Source organism: Mustela erminea, chromosome 1, assembly GCF_009829155.1.
Source record: "Mustela erminea isolate mMusErm1 chromosome 1, mMusErm1.Pri, whole genome shotgun sequence".
NCBI lineage: Eukaryota > Metazoa > Chordata > Mammalia > Carnivora > Mustelidae > Mustela > Mustela erminea.
Window position 1 is genome coordinate 140,798,396 of NC_045614.1, and position 17,237 is coordinate 140,815,632.

At 37.3% G+C, this 17,237-nt stretch overlaps 1 protein-coding gene and 1 long non-coding RNA gene across 4 annotated transcripts in view; one reads left to right on the top strand and one right to left on the bottom strand.

Moving 5' to 3' along the window:
• LOC116591486 overlaps nucleotides 1-5,010 on the bottom strand; it is a 180,317-nt gene extending 175,307 nt beyond the window's left edge. The window contains exons 1-2 of one of the 2 annotated variants that reach the window (XR_004286021.1): nucleotides 4,865-4,990; nucleotides 3,578-3,670 (exon numbers count right to left, since the gene is read on the bottom strand). This is a non-coding gene — a long non-coding RNA (uncharacterized LOC116591486). Of the gene's footprint in view, nucleotides 1-3,577; nucleotides 3,671-4,864 lie in introns of both variants that reach the window. The other variant, XR_004286020.1, reaches the window with a different exon arrangement.
• A 52-nt stretch (nucleotides 5,011-5,062) lies between these two features.
• Nucleotides 5,063-17,237, top strand: part of DHX36 (DEAH-box helicase 36) — a 52,486-nt gene continuing 40,311 nt past the window's right edge. For both annotated transcript variants that reach the window (XM_032344428.1, XM_032344434.1), the window contains exons 1-4: nucleotides 5,063-5,417; nucleotides 12,419-12,543; nucleotides 13,501-13,732; nucleotides 16,645-16,683. In XM_032344428.1, the coding sequence (XP_032200319.1) occupies nucleotides 5,154-5,417; nucleotides 12,419-12,543; nucleotides 13,501-13,732; nucleotides 16,645-16,683 (660 nt within the window). In that variant the 5' untranslated portion in view covers nucleotides 5,063-5,153. The remainder of the gene's footprint in view (nucleotides 5,418-12,418; nucleotides 12,544-13,500; nucleotides 13,733-16,644; nucleotides 16,684-17,237) is intronic.

Sequence of the window (17,237 nt, forward strand, 5' to 3'; positions counted from 1 at the left end):
AGATTTCACAGTCTCCCCTCTCTGGAGTTATAACTGTGAAATGTCTACTAGGGAACATGACTTATAGGGGCGAGGACTAAATATATGTTGATTTAGTATTACAAAAGTGTCTCTGATAAATAGATAAATGAGGTTTCGGGGACTGAAAATGGAAATTTTTAAAGCAAGGAGGAATAAATACTGCTGCAGACACTTAGTTTTTTCTAACTTTCATAAGACTACATTATTCCTCATAAAATATATCAATGACAGTGGGATCCTTGCCTTGGGGAGGTCTCATTCTTTTTAGTCCTTCCATCCCTTGACTTTCTTACCCTAACCATAATAAAATCGGGAAAAAATACGCCTATTCATAGTACCTAACATATAATAAGCACTCAATAAATATCACTTGCAGTATTAGCATCCTTTTTCCTACTTCTAGTTGTCCTATGAATAGCAGCAGATGTGTCTGTGATACAACACAAGAAGTCTGTAAAAATATCAAGCTCATGATCAGTAGAGAGCACATTTAAGAAAGACATCTTTCTACCCTGCCCAGAGCACACGACAAAGCAGAGCATCAGCAAGAGTAACAATGGCAACTATAATGAGCCAGTCACTCCTTTTGTTTTCGGGCATTAGGTAACCTAGGAATTCTTGCAGATTTCAAGCAAAGCAGGAAAACAAAACAAAACCCCAAGTATCAACTGCTACTTTTCTTCTCACTAATACCTTTGTGGTCTTTCCTTAAAAACCTTCCTTTTGGGCAGATTTTTAGTACAGTGACATTTGCTCTAAAGTGTCTGCCTAAAGCAATAGCCTCAAGCAATACCATATTACTTCATGCTAAAGAAGTCAGGAAAAGGGGCACCTGGGTGGCTCAGTGGGTTAAACCTCTGCCTTTGGCTCAGGTCATGATCTCAGGATCCTGGGATCTCAGGGTCCTGGGATTGAGCCCTGCATCAGGCTCACTGCTCAACAGGGAGTCTGCATCCCCCTCTGCCTGCCTCTCTGCCTACTTGTGATCTCTCTCTCTCTGTGTCTAATAAATAAATAATATCTTATAAAATATATTTTTAAGGAATCTTAAAAAAAAAGGAGTCAGGATAAATTAGTAATTTTAAGTTGATAACTAAGATTCCGTTTAGAATTAACAAACATGAGGTGAAAAGAAATAATAGAATTTAGCAGGAAACAGAGATAATACTAGGATTTAAGGATTTAAGGATTATGTGAAATATGGAATATTATATTACTTTTCCATTGTTGCCATAACAAATTACCAGAAACTCAGTCTTAATTAACACAAATGTAGTACCCTATGATTCTATAGTTTAGATGCTTAGTAAGGGTCCTCAGTAGGCTAAAATCTAGGGGTAGGTAGGGTGTGTTCCTGTCTGGAGGCACGAAGGGAGAATACATTTCCTCCTCCAGCTCTAGATGTTGCCTAAATTCTATGGCTTGTGGCCCTCTTCCTCCATCTCCAAAGCTAGTAGCAGTTGCTTGAGTCCTCATATCACATTACAATGAAATTCTCTTCATTAGAGATGAAATTCTCTAATGAAGAGAATTTCATAGTAATGTGAAATTCTTCTACTTTGAAGGACATTTTTAATTATATAGAGCTCATCTAGATAATCTAGGATAACCTCCCCACTTTTAGGTCAGCTGATTAGCAACCTAATTTCCTTTGGCCATGCAATTTAACATAGTGACAGTTCTAGGGACAGGATGTGGATCTATGGGGGTCATTAGTCTGCGGACCACAAATGTGAACTGTCTAGCCAAACACTTAGCAAATGCTAGGCAACAAATAAATGCTAGTTTTCTTCCCCACTTACTCCTTGTTAGTCTTATTACTCTATTAGTCTGTTCAGGCTGCCTCAGTAAAACACCACTGGTTTCAGTGCTATTAAACCACTTTATTGGTTTAATAAATAAATGCTATTTATTAATAAATAAGTACCATACATTTATGGTATTATTCCAGCTTAAACAACAGAAATTTATTTTTTTAAAGTTCTGGAGGCTGGGAAGTCCAAGATCAAGGTGCTGACATATTTGTTTCCTGGTGAGAGCACCATTCCTAGCTTGGCAACATCTTTGACCATGCATGGCCTTTCTTCTTAGGAAAGAGAGAATGAGCTCTCTGTTATCTTTTCTTATAAGGACACTAATCCTATAAGATTAGAGCCCCAACTTCATGACCTCATTTAACTGTTTCCTTAGAGGCCCCATCTCCAAATGCAGCTAACCTGGGGGTTAATCCATTCAGTTCATAAACTCTCTTAGCTAACAAAAATCCACACGATTTCCTTCATATTTTGCCCCAATGATCCCCAGTTTGCCTACCCAATCTCACCCACTGAAAATTCACATACTTGTCATTGCAGGTATGTCCAATAAATTCCAATACATTTATTAAAACTATTCATTCCTTAGTCTTAACCATATTTGCCAAGGACTACCAAAATGTATCTCAGTCTGCTCTCTCTGTGTTTTTAACTCATGTAACCAACCAGTTTTTAGACATCTCAATTTGTATGTTTCATGGGTTCTTCAAATTCCACATGTATTATATAAAAATTTTTAAAGATTTTATTTATTTATTAGAGAGAGTGCATGCACGAGGGAGAGAGAGAGAGAGAGAGAGAGAAGAAAAGCTGGGTAAGGGGCTGAGGGAGGAGCAGACTCCCCACTGAGCAGGGAACGCGACGTGGGGCTTGATCCCAGGATTCTGGGATCATGACCTGAGCTGAAGGAAGATGCTTAGCTGAGCCACCCAGGCACCTCCACATGTATTATTTAAATGCATTAACTCAACCGTTCCCCCATTCAAAAACAAAACCTCCTCATCCTGTATTTTTCATCTCAGGATACAGTATCTCTTTATTTCGTAGTCATTCAAATCTTAATCTCAAGAGTTATCTGACCCTTTCCTCTAATTGCCCACATCCAGTGAATCATCAAATCTGAGATTTTTTAAATCTCCTAATATCTCTTAATTCTAGTCCTTTTCATATTCCATCTTGCCTCCCCTAAATCATAGCCTTTTAACTAGCCTCTGCTTATCCATTCTTGCCTCCTCCTTTCCTTTTTCTTCAAAGCAGCCAAAAATAACCACTCTCCTTAAAGTTTAATATTGTTCTCTATGTGGCATATAAGGTCCTCCATAATCACGCTCTTGTCTACCTCTTTGGTCTTCTCCAACAATCTTAAAGTTTAAGGGTAGACTTTTCTCACTCTCCATATATATATTTTAAAGATTTTATTTATTTGAGAGAGAGAGCAAGAGTGAAAGAGAACACAAACAGGGGTATTACAGACAGAAGAAGAGGGAGAAGCAGACTTTCTGCTGAGTAGGGAGCCCAACATGGGATTAGATCCTAGGATCCTGAGATCATGACCTGAACTGAAAACAGATGCTTAACCAACTGAGCCACGCAGGTGGCTCACTCTCCAACATTTTATCATCTCTCTTCACACACATTGTTTCCTCCACCTGTAACAATCTCTCTACTCCCCATTAGTCTGGCTAAAGTCTACTTATCTCAAAAGTCACTGCTTAACCTCTCATTCTTTAGAAAGGACTTACCTGATTCTAAAATTAAATTATTTTGCTGTAACATCTAATGCCTGCTGGGAAAGAAAATCTTTTCCTCTACTCTCTTAGGTTTATCCTGGGGGCCTGAAAATTAAAAGACTGAAAGACAGATTAGCAAGAGAAGAGAAAGATTTAATCACAAATGGGTGGGACTACATATAAAAATGTAATTCAAGGAGAAGTTTAGAACTTGGGGCTTATATACTATCTTAATAGGGGAAGGGGAGGAGGCAAAAGATACCCACGGGAAAGCAACTTCTAGGAAGGAAAAAATGGACTCTTATGAGAACAAACGGAATATATAATAGTCTTGTGACAATTCCTGCTTAGGAGTGATGCTGATTTCTAGTCTCCAGTAATGACTCAATTTTGTCAGTTTCTCTCCCAGGGGAAGGGATTTATGACAATTGAGTTCTTTTGAACTCCTTTGGGAGGCTCTGCTTTTAGGCAGTTGAAATATTTCAGAAACTCAAATGCCTTTGCTCAAAATAATTTTTATGCCCCAGAGGTGTAGTCTGGACCTCATTGCACAGTAATTTCTTTTGCCTTTCCAAGACTGTAAGCAAATGAAAGCTGATGCCAGCACCTTTAAATCAGTTAAAATATGTAAATGAACTGGAGGTCTTCTGGTGACATCCAGGCCTGTGTGGCCCAGTCATTTGATTTATTCAAAAACAGCTTTGCTAAACCCTAAGTGGCCTGGTCAATCAACAATAAATGGCTTCACATGAACATATATGATTCTTCAACTGCCTTTGTTTAAATTGCCTAAGAGCATTTTTTTTTTAAAAGATTTTATTTATTTGACAGAATAGGCAGAGAGAGAGAGAAGGAAGCAGGCTCCCTGCTGAGCAGAGAGAGGATGCGGGGGCTTGATTCCAGGACCCCAGGATCATGACCTGAGCCAAAGGCAGAGGCTTTAACCCACTGAGCCACCCAGGCGCCCCGCCTAAGAGCATTTTTTAAATTTTTGCCAGCCATGCTCCTTGTGATGCTGTTGGATAAAGGCAATAAATAATGATAATCCTTTAAGAGAGGAAGGGAGAGTTTGTACTTATTTGAAACAGGTGTGAAGCTATTTTCAAGACGCAGCTACAAAAAAAAAAAAAAAAAAAGATGAACTCATTTCTTTTGAGACTTTTAGGAGAAAATGCCTCCATCCTCCTCACGTTCTTTTATTGGGTCAATAGATGTCTATTTTCCAGATCCTAACTGGAAGCAAACTTCGGATTTCACTACGGGTAATAAGAAAGTAAAAACCAAAACCCACTGCCTCACACGTTGGGCGTAGGTAAAGGAAACCTGCGAGGCTTTGCTCGCTTTCCGTCCACAGGTACAAAGGTAGACAACAGAAGACACGTCAAAGAGGACTTCACGTGAGCCAGTTTCCGGACCACCGACGGCGTCGCCTGCGGCGTCACCGGAAGCAGCTGCTGTGACGTTCAAACGGCCCTCCCTCTCGCGCTGGGCGCCGGAAGCAAAACGGAAGTGGATGTGCACCCGCTTCCGGGCCCGGGCGCCATTTCTAGCGGTTGCGGGTTCTCACGAGTTGTAGTCAGCTGGGACAATGAGCTATGATTACCATCAGAACTGGGGCCGGGATGGTGGGCCCCGCAACTCCGGCGGGGGCTATGGAGGAAGCTATGGGGCGGGCCATGGTGGAGGCCATGGAGGGAACCGAGGCTCCGGAGGCGGCGGCGGCGGCGGAGGAGGAGGAGGTGGTGGTCGAGGCGGCAGAGGCAGACATCCTGGGCACCTGAAAGGCCGCGAAATCGGCTTGTGGTATGCAAAGAAACAGGGACAGAAGAACAAGGAGGCGGAGAGGCAGGAGGTAAATCTGAGACTTGATAGTGGAGAGGGATGAGACAGGGCACTTTTTTCCCCTTCGCCGCCCCTTGCTTTTTGTTTCTTAGCTGGTGCATGTGCTTTGTGAAGTGAAAAGTGTGCACAGGTATTCTGCTAAAGCTTGCGTTAGCGGATATTTTGTCGTTTTTCGTTAGCCATGCTCAGCAGGTAGATTTATGTAACGTGAATGTGTATTTTTCTTTAAGGATGTGAGAACGGTGAACAAAACAGTAAGTTCAGATCCTTTCCGAAGTTAACTCTATTAGGATGTCCGTGTCATAGTATCCTTGGCCACCCTGTTAGAAAAATTATGGCCCCTCTTGCCTGAAGAGCTCGAAAACAGCGGCCTTCTTTTTAACATACAGGTTTGCGCAGAATAAAAGCTGTCAAGCACTATTCTGAATATAGGTCGTTCAGAAGAATAGTCTAGCTTTCATTTTTAGAATTAAAATGATCATAAACTTACAGGTTTGTGGTTTGCTGTTTTTTTTTTTCTTTTTTTTTATGTTGGGCTGGGGAGAGTTCTGTTGATTGGCAGCTCCTCTTTGAGAATGAAACTTAGGATCCTGGAAACAGAAGAAATTTCAGAAAAATGATTTGATTTAGTCTCTTCAGGTTGTGATTGCCTATTTGATTTATATCTTGAAGATCTGTAATAAGGGACGCATCAAAATTCACTTGGTGGGAACTTCAATTTTTTTTAATTGTGTTTTGTTTTTATTAAACAAGTTTTCTTACTGTAAGTCTGAGGCATCTTTTTAGTAACTACTTTTTTTTTTAAGAGCTTCTTACTGTAAGTCTGAGGCATCTTTTTAGTAACTACTTTTTTTTTTTTTTTTTAATTTTGGAGGTGGGGGCAAGAGGAGAGAAGAGAGTCACTGCTAAGCAGGGAGCCCGGTGAGGGACTTGATCCTGGGACTCCGGGATCATAACCTGAGCTGAAGGCAGTTGCTTAACCATATGAGCCACCTAGGCACCCTAGTAACTTCTTTAAAAAACATCCTTCATATTAGATAAAGAATGTGTGTAATTAAACCTTTATTTAGGCTTTTGTTTCTAAATCATTTTATTTTTTTATTTGTCCTTTATCCTTGTCTTTTCATCAAAGCGTTTTTTGGTGTTATCCATTTATCTTCACACCTTATTACCTTCTTCTCTTTTAATACACACACACACACATCAGCCCAAAGTTGTTCATTGAACAAACTTTTTTTTTAAATGGAGGGAAGCCTATCTAAGTCATCATAAAACTGGAAGAATAATATAGGCTGATTGCTATAAAATGATGTATGCAGTAACTAGAAAGTTATTCTTTATTTTATTTAGCCCCTGTTTCCCACGAGGTGTTATGCATGTTGCCATGGGGATCTGAAGAAATAATGATGTTGGGAAAATAAGATGTAAACAGGTGAAAAGTTTAATCAGGAAAAATTGTTCATTATTATTTCCATCTAAAGCTAGTTCCGTGATGGATCATTGTGAAGGGAACTCTGGAGTTCTGTCCTCTACCCAAACTTCATTTTGGTAAATGTTTCAGGGCAAGAACGGAATTTATCTTTGATTTTTTTTTTTCATTTCAGCACATCTGTCTGCTCTGCTTTCTTAATATATTCCAAATCCAATCACTTGTCTCCACAGCAGTTACCCCACAAATCACACCACTATCTTGTTCAGTGTTCTTGGCCTCCTAACGAGTTTTATAGCTTCCACTCCTGCTTTCCACTAAGTCTGTCCTTTATAGATCCACTCATGGTGCTTTCAAAAGCAAGAATTAAGTCATCTCATTCTCTAGCTCACAACTTGGGATTGGAAGCCAGATCACTTCTGTCTGAGTTGAATACATTTACATTGCATCCTAACATATTTTACAGGAAATCTTGGTAACATAGTTTCAGTATACCAGGTTTCCTTTCAGTGTACTGAGCCCATGTCCCCAATATGATGTAATTACATCTTTTGTAAATATACTTCTGTTTTTGTTTTTTATTACAGGTCTCATACCATTCTCTCTGAAATTCATCTCCATCTTCTCAATCTAAATATGACCATTTTCAATGATTGGTTTATGCTACCTTTTTTTTTTTTTTTTTGGACCACCTTCATCCATTTGTGATTGCTTCCCAGTCATCTCCCTTAGTTTTAATTACTTTTCACGTAATTCCTGTTTACCACGTTATTGCATTCTAACAATGTGCTCTTTTTATTTCAAATTTTTTTTTTTTTTTTTTTTTTTTAGTTGAGTATCTGAAATATCTGAGACACTATCTTAAGCACTATGTTAATAGACGGTAGTCACTATCTGACAAATTGTGGTATGTTAGGGGTTACAGTACAATGTTACAGTATTATAATAAGAATATGGACTGTCACCTAACTCAAACTAAGAAGATTCTAGGTTTTCCAGAGGAAGTAACCCTTAAGCTGAAAGCTGAAAGATAGCAAAGTGTGTATGTGTTTGGAGTTGGGGGATTTGGAAAGGGATTTTCAGGCAGAGGCAGGAGCAGGTGCCACAATTTAGAGGTTAGGAGGACTCAAGGAACTGAAAGAATAGAGCGTAGGGTGTTTAGTGTGATGAGATGAAGGTAGAGCAGTGGCTTTCAAATTTGTTGACCACTTCCCACATAAAGGAATATATTTTAATTTGCACCCAGTACACACATACGTATAATTGAACAAAAAGTATCATAAAATAATACTTAATTTATCTGTATATTGCTCTGGGTATGTTGTTGGTACCTTTTTTGCTTTCTCTTTTTTATTAATACTGGTTATGATCCTTCGGTTTTATAAGCAGCAATTTGAAAAGCCTGGGGCTAGAAAAATAAGGCGGGCCTTGAAATTTATTGACTTTCCCTAAGAACTCCTGTAAGTCATTAAATCATTTGAAGCAAAAAATTAAATGATTGAATTTGTGTTTAAGTTCATTCTGGCAGCAATATAGAAATTGAATTGAAAAGAGGCAATCCTGGGACAGGGAACCAGTTTTGTAGCCTTTGCAGTAACTAAAGTGAGAAATAATAGCTTGAATTAGGAACTTGGGAGTGGGGATGGAACAAATGGGACAGATTAAAGTGATAAGAAGGTTGCCTGGGTGGCTCAGGGGGTTAAGTCTCTGCCTTCTGCCCAGGTCATGATCTCAGGGTCCTGGGATCAAGCCAAATCAGGCTCTTTGCTCAGCAGGGAGTCTGCTTCCCCTTCTCTCTCTGCCTGCCTCTCTGCCTACTTGTGATCTCTTTCTCTGTGTCAAGTAAATAAAATCTTTTTTTAAAAAATTGTGATTTAAAAAGTGATTTAAGAAGTAGATTCAAAACTGCTTTTATCTGGAGGCAAGGGGAAAGCAAGTATTAATGACGTGTTGATGGTTATATAAGGAACAGGCTTGATGGAGGAAGCTGATGAACTCAACTTAAGGATGGAGTTTGATTCTGTTATAATTCAAAAAGTGAGGATTTGGCAGTGCCTAGGTAGTGGCTACTAGCATCAGACTCTTGATTTTGGCTCAGGTCATGAGCTCAGTCCGAGTCCCCCCAACCGTGTGCATATATGTGCATGCTCGCTTGCTCTAAAATAAATAAAATCCATGGGGAAAAAAAGCACGAGGATTTCGGGGAGGTAGAAGGTTATCTGATTCTAATGCCTAAAGAAATCTAGACTGGCAGTTTGTAGTCCTGTGGATAGTAGGAAGTGACCAGAGAAGATGAGAAATGGGTGCAAGCCTATATTCGGTAGGCCATTGTTTTCAAACTTGAATGTGCCAAGGAATCAACTGGTACCTTGTTAAAATGTACTGGGGTGGAGCCAGAGATTCTGTTTTCCTTACAGACACCCAAATGGTATCAGTGTTTCTAACTTGTGCATCATTGGAACAGGAAAATTTAAGGGGTGGAGTAAGAAGTTTCTTAGATTCTTACCTAGGAAGAAGCAGCCAGCAAAGAGGAAAGTAAGATGGGTGTTGTTTTGGAATTCAGGAGCAGTGTTGAAGAAGCAGAGAGCATATAAAAAAGGAAAAGTAGTCAAGAGTGGCAAATGTTACAGAGAGGTTCCATAAGAGCTCAGAATGTCTGTTGGATTTAGCAACAAGGTCATTGGTAACCTTGATGAGATCCCTTTCTGTGGAGCAGTGGAGGTAAAAGCCAGATGGCCATGGGGTGGCTAGTGAAGAAGAGATGAAGTGGAGTACTTTCAAGCAGTTTTCCTGTGGAGAGGAGGAAGAAAGGGCAGTAGCAGATAGGTTGGAAAGAATTCAAAAGAGGATTTTTTTGTTTAAAAGAGAGAGATTTGATTATATTCTTGTTCATGTACCTACTCGGTGGTGGTGGGGTTGGGGGGAACAGGCTAGATACAGGTTTGGAATTTTGGTACCCCTAAATTCTCAGCTGCCCAGAGCCTCTGGAACCACACTGTGGGAAGAACCTTGTTAAAAATAACTTCCAGAAAGTATAAATTGTGTTTTCAGGGGCTGTTTCATTTTTTTAATCATCCTCCCTTTTTGTGAATACCTAAATTTAGTATAGCAAGGTAGGGAGAACTTTTATTCTGCTAGTAGAGGTAAGAACTTCAACATGTAAGGTTTTGGTTGGTTGAAGTAGTGATATAACATGAATTTCAGTTGGAAAGAAATCGTTCCTCAGATTAAAAAATGCTTGATCTTACCTTTGTCATTTTGAAAGTGAATGGAAGAAACAGTGCCTTTGGGCCTTAAGGTGACTTTGCTTCCTAATGACTTTATGTCCTGAGGCTTCCTTTCAGTGTAGTCTGTAATCATTAAAGCGATACTGTAGATTCTAACTGCCAAAAAAAAAGCTTAACTTAATAGCTGTCTGGTGTAGGTACACAGAGCAATAAATGTTAACAAGTGCTGAAGGCATTACAGAATTTAAAATATAGGACGAAAATGTTCTAATAATGATCCTTTATGTTGGGAGTCCCCAGAACCACTCTTAGGTTCTGGTGTACTCACAGTAATGGTTTTTGTTGTTGTTGTTGTTGTTGTTTGTTGTTATTGTTCTTTTTTTGTTTTTTGTTTTTATAACAGATGATTACAGATTAAAATCATCAGAGGTTTAAAAAAAAAAAAGATGATGCATGGGGCAGAATCTAGGAGAAACCAGGTACAAACTCCTAGCCCTAGTGGAGTATATCCTGTGCTATGAAGAAGAGATACGTTAGTCTGATACAGAAACCATTTAAAAAGATTTTCATGCTGTAAGGTTAAAAAAAATGAGGGGGCTTTAGTACCTGTCTATAAGCAGATTTTCTTGCAACCTGTAATTTTGTAAACCTTTGTAAAACCAGAGTTTTACTAGATTGGACTTTTAATTGTATGATAATGATGCTTTTTGTAAACTTTTTTTTTAATTTAATTTTATTTTTTTCAGTGTTCCAAGATTCAGTGTTTATGCACCACACCCAGTGCTCCATGCAATACATGCCCTTCTTAAAACCTGCCACCATGCCCTCGCAACTTTCATCCCCCTACTAAAACCCTCAGTTTGTTTCTCAGAGTCCACCGTCTTTCATGGTTCATCTCCCCTTCCGACTTGACCCAACTCACTTCTCTCCTTCATCCAATGTCCTCTGTGTTATTCCTTAAGCTCCACAAGTAAGTGAAACCATATGATAATTGACTTTCTCTGCTTGACAAATTTCATTCAGCATAATGTCCTCCAGTCCTGTCCATGTTGATACAAAAGTTGGGTATTAATCCTTTCTGATGGAGGCACAATACTCCATTGTATATATATGAACCACATCTTCTTTATCCATTAGTCTGTTGAAGAGCATTTTGGCTCTTTCCACAGTTTAGCGACTGTGGCCCTTGCTGCTATGAACATTGGAGTACAGATGGCCCTGTTCACTACATCTCTAAACTCTTTAGTAAGTTGAAGAAGTCTTCTGGAATTCCCTGAAGAGTATTCTTTTTGTGTATTTCTTTAAAGAGAAAAATGGTTTTAACACAGAAGTCACACATGCTCATTGTAAAAGATAAATTCAGTCATTCATCCATTTGGCAAACTTCACTGTAGCTCTGCCATGTGTCAGAAATATATCTGGAAGAAATACTGCAGAAATGTAGAATGTAAAGTCAGTGATCTTTTTTAATAATAATGGAAATAAGATCCTGCTGCATATATTTTCTCAGCTTTTTTTTTTCCATTTAATACCTTGATCATCTTTGCTGTTTGCATACTTAAAGAAAAATCTCTCCTGTCTTAACTACTGGGTTTAAATTCAACTAATTATAATGTGCAACGATAAAAGAGCAGTTTTAGAAATTCTTGTTCTTACTGTCTGCAGTGTAACTTCTATCTTCTCCGGTGTTTTTTTGGTTTGTTTTATTCTCATTCTGTGAAGCAACTGCATCATAGCCACCTGCATCAGGCATTATCTGCATGACTGTTGATCAGTTTAATTCGTCTCAGCTCAGCCTTCTTCTCCATATATTCATCCTTTTTTGTGTGTGGATTTAGCATTTATTAGCCTTTTTTTCTGTATAAATAATGGCTCTGACTCACTGTTTTCTACAGGGCTTCCCTCAAATATTTATCCTTTTAGTGTAAGAACTTTAAAATGCTCATTGCAACCAAAATAATTCCAGTTTTCAACTCAGCCCCCCCCCCCCCCGCAAAATACATTTGTGTTTTAAAAACTTTAATTGTGAGTGTCTTTGAAGATTTAAAATAAGGGAAAACTGATAATAATCAGTATGTGAGAGGGTAGAAGATAAAGGAACCAAAGTTTTAGTAAGGGAAATAAATGTGCGTTTTTTGCCAGTCATATTAGAGGTAATTTTATAGATATGTGGCAGAAAAAGTTTAGAAGGATATATGCAAAGATCTTAACATTAGGTTTATGAAGTGAAATTGGACTAGAGGGCAAGTGTTAAATTTTATATACATTTGTTGGACATTTACCTTTTTGTTACTAAGTAATATTGCACGTGTTTTCTAACATTGATCAGGATACTTTTTGCTTTGCACAAAATAGAGAGCTGTAGTACACATGGATGAACGGCGAGAAGAACAGATTGTGCAGCTGCTGCATTCAGTCCAGGCGAAGAATGGTAAAGACGCAGAAGCACAGATCTCCTGGTTTGCTCCTGAAGATCACGGGTAAAACAAAACATGTTATTTGACAGAGTGGACATAGTAACATTTTTTTCTTTTTTTTAAGATTTTATTTATTTATTTGACAGACAGAGATCACAAGTAGGCAGAGAGGTGGGGGAGCAGGCTCCCTGCTGAGCAGAGAGCCCGATGTGGGACTCGATCCCAGGACCCTGAGATCATGACCTGAGCTGAAGGCAGAGGCTTAACTCACTGAGCCACCCAGGCACCCCATCATAGTAACATTTCTTAATAGCATTGGCTAGGGAAGGAATGATAATAAAAATGACATCTTTAGGCTCTTCAGTAAATGTAATTTAACTTTGAAGTAAGTTTTTTTTCTTATGTAGACTGAGCTTATTTGGTGAGAGATTGAGCTTATTTGGTGAGAGATTGAACAACATATTCATTACACAGAAAGCTAAATGGTAAGAATAGTCTATTTGGATATGAGATTTATTAAGTTACTGTTTACTGTTTTCCTACTCATCTTGTATTTCCAAAATTATCCTGTAAGAGAGATCTGGAACAAGTTAAACTGTTGCTGTTTTAGGATGATCACAGGAGTTTTTATCATTTGGAGGAAAAATTAGTAGAGGTTTTTCTGGAACTGTGTAATATAGCATACCATTTATAGCACTCAGAAGGGGTGGCAGGAGGAAGATGAAGTTGTGAAATAAAGTTCAGAAAATCTGAAAAAAATACTGTAAGTTTTTGCAATGGTGGAGGGATGGCTATTGTGTGAACTTCATTTTTTTTAACTATCACAAGGAATAACTTAATCTGCTAATACCTATATACAGGGAGGGAAATCTTGAATTCATTATAAGAATCTATTTTCTTTATTGATCTAAGAAAAAATAGAAGCTGGTGATTTTGAAATAAATAGCATATTGTTTTGTTTTCAGGGTTTGAGTGGCTCTTCATTTAGCCTTTTATCATTTTTTTATTTTGTCAAAATAGATATGGTACTGAATCTCCTACTGAGAACAAACCCATCTCAGAGAAGAAAGTTGAAAACCAGGAAAAGAAATTGATAAGTCAAGAAAAGAGAACATTCAGAATCAGGGACAAATACATGGACCGAGATTCTGAATATCTCTTGCAAGAAAATGAACCAGATGTAACTTTAGACCAACAACTCTTGGAAGATTTACAAAAGAAAAAAAGTGACCTCCGGTATATCGAAATGCAGGTAATGGAAAAGCAAGATGTGGAAAACGTTTTTGTCGTTTCTTCTCACAATGGATAAAAATGGATTTATGTTTAGAGGTACTACATGGTATAGATCAGTGGTATTTCAGTAGACCCCTGTGGGAATTCTTTCTTGTATACTAGAGAAGAGCAGTGGAAATGTAGGTGCGGTACAGTATAAACTAAGGTAGCCTGTCTCATCTACAGGACCTTATATAGTGAGGAGAAGGAATTAGTTTAACTTTTCTAGGCCAGGTTAGTGAGATATCATAAGAAACAAGGTGGTTAGAATTGTAAGGTTTCTAGACCATTTTATCCAACTCCTTCCTTTGAAAGATGATGAAATTAAATCCCCAAAGTTATGCTGTGCTTATGCTTAACATTTGAGGATAGGACTGTGACAAGAACAAGAATTCTCCTGAGTTTTTCAATATGTTCTTTCCCTGCTAGGCAAGATATTTTAAGATCCCTTCCTGTTAAAACATAAGATTTATGCTTTGTGGATATTCTAAGGATAGATGTAATAAAATGTTCACATGTATTTTAAGAGAAAATACTGACAATTTTGAGGGCCATACTTTTAATATGCACATATCTACTGCCCTTGGTGAGAAAGCCAGAATATTATATATTCCATGGGAAAGAAAGGATCTGTTGACTGTCGCTGATGATCAACAGGTGAGGTGAGGTTGTCCAGGGCTAGAATGCTGTAGCTATTTGATGCCCATTTAGGAAAAATAAGATTTGAAGGCAGGAGATTTCAAGTTGAATTATTTCAGAATGTTGTGGTTAAGAGAAGAGCTTCTTTTATAGGCTTAAGAAGAAGGAGAGTTAGCTACTGTCTGCTTTGTATGGAGGACAGAACTCAAATTCTGAAGATGAGTGCGTTGGTAGTATAGTGGTGAGCATAGCTGCCTTCCAAATTCTGAAGATGAGTGATCTAATTCAAAGGAAGTTAGGAGAAGAAATTCACCCAACATAATAATAGTTGATCTTCTTATTGGCTTGACAATTGCAGACACTTCACATGTGCTACATCATTTAAACCTCCCAAAAGCTCTGTGTAAGGTTACACATCTGTTATATAGAGGAGGAAAAAGAATCTTATGTTAAATGGCCTATCTACAGTTGCACAACTAGTAAAAGAATCAGGTTTAAAATTCAGATGTGTTTAAGAGCTCAACTTTTTAATCCTTGTTGGTAATATGCCATTTTTTTGTATCATTCACATAATAAACATTAATTTGCCACTTGCTAAATGCCTGTCATTGTGCTCTGTTTTCTGAAAATTAAGACATTTCCTGCCCTCAGGCAGCATGTAATCTCATTTCTCTGTTATCTCCGGGTTACAGCCCAAAATTAGGAAATTAGAAATTTGGTTTGTCTATCTTGAGAAAGAATACTGGGTTTTAACTGGTTTCATCAGCATTATATATTTAAAAAGCAAAAGTGATTACTGCTAGTTTCAAGTTTAATGTGTTAGCTTATATATACTTACATATTGAGATGGTTACATTTGAATACATGAAGTAATTTTAGAAATCAGTAAATGTTTTAAATAATTTAAATATAATTTAAAAATTACCGAGAAAATTGTGGCAACTTGTTATTTCAGATTGCTAGAATTCATTTAAGTCGTTGTATTGACCCTTTTTATGGTACTGATAAGAATTACCTGATTGACCATATCAAGCATGATAACTGTAGTTAATAATGCTGCACTGTATATTTGAAAGTTGCTTAGATCTTGAAAGTTCTCATCTGAAGGGGATAAAAATGGCAAATATGTGGTGATGGATATTAACTAGACTTATTGTGGTAATCATTTCACAGCATACAAAGATGTTGAATCTTTATGTTGGTACACTTGAAAGTAATACAATGTTAAATGTAAATTATATCTCAATAGAAAAAAATAGTTGGGGATTTTTTTAGTCTCCTATTTTGACAAGTAGGCAAAAAATAAGGGTGTTTCAAGAAATAAAAATTTGGAAAAAATATGATAGCAATAGGACAGTTCTAGTTTTTTTTTTTCCCTTTACAATAAAGGGAGTTTGTTTAAAGCTGTGGTTTATTTTTTTATACCACTGAAGTTTTTTCATGTAGGTAGGTTATTGTAAACCAGAGCACTCCTAAGTGTATGTCATTTTTGTGTAGTGTAGGTTTAAGATTCCATAAGTTTTCCAAATTAGAAAAACATTATCAAATAAAGATACAGAAATTAACCATCTCCTCTCGAGTATTCCAGTTATAATTCACCAAAAATTTGTTAAGTAGCTTTTATGCATCAGAAACTGCTACTTGCTTTTTTTAATAAAGGTTTTTCATGCAGATTTTGTAGCAACCCTATGAGATAAAACTTTTGAGGGATTCAGGATCCAAGTTTGACTTAAGATCACAGTTCTTAAATGGCAGTACCAGATTTTCCCGTTTCAGATATTACTTGTTTTAAATTTTCTTTTATTCTCAAACGCCAGTACCCAGCAATAATCTGCTCCAGTGCCTAGTGCATTATTAAATGGTGGATTGATGGGTGGGAAAATGACTGTGATATGGAAAACAAATCTAAGATGAATATGTAAAATAAAAAATGGTAAAAGTAACTTAGAGATTATAAGAATACTGTTTGGTGACAGATGAGATTTCATTTTACTGCCATTATTTAAGAAAGTATCTCCATTCTGTTGACTGTAATAGAATTCTCTTTTTCAGTGTTTCAAAAATAAAGGATTGCTAAGTACATTAGTCCTTTTTATAAAAATTCTTTTTTAGGTCTTGGTACTTGACATAAGCTGTAAGGTAATAAAAATATTTTGGAATTCTAGTATATTTAAGATATATTCTGATTACCATGATTATAATTTGATTACATTTCTTTCGTGAAAATTAAAAATAGTTTTTTTTAATTTTCAGCATTTCAGGGAAAAGCTGCCTTCATATGGAATGCAAAAGGTAAAATGAATGTACAGTATTTAATTTGATTTGCAAAATACTTAAATAGAACTTTTTAAAATCTGTATATCAAGAAAAAATGTAAATGGGCCTTCCCCTAAAGGGTATTTTTTTTTTTTTAAGATTTTATTTATTTGACAGAGAGAGACACAGTGAGAGAGGGAACACAAGCTTGGGGAGTGGGAGAGGGAGAAGCAGGCTTCCCACCCAACAGGGAGCCCGATGTGGGGCTCGAACCCAGAACTCTGGGGCACAACCCAAGCTGAAGGTAGGTGATGCCTAATGACTGAGCCACAGGCACCCCCTTAAAGTGTATTATTGAAAGTTCATTTTAGTCTTGAATTTTTGAAGGCCCAAAAGAAAAAAATGATCATGAAACAATTTTCCTTAAGTTTTCTCATTTCTGTCAATAATTGAAATCTTTAGAACTCCAAAAATGGAATTTTTATATATGTTACTTTGGATAAATACCCTTTTCTTACTTTGAGAACAAACATTTTAATTAATATTGAGGCACTACTGAAAATAGTGATTTAATTTTTTATGCTTTATTA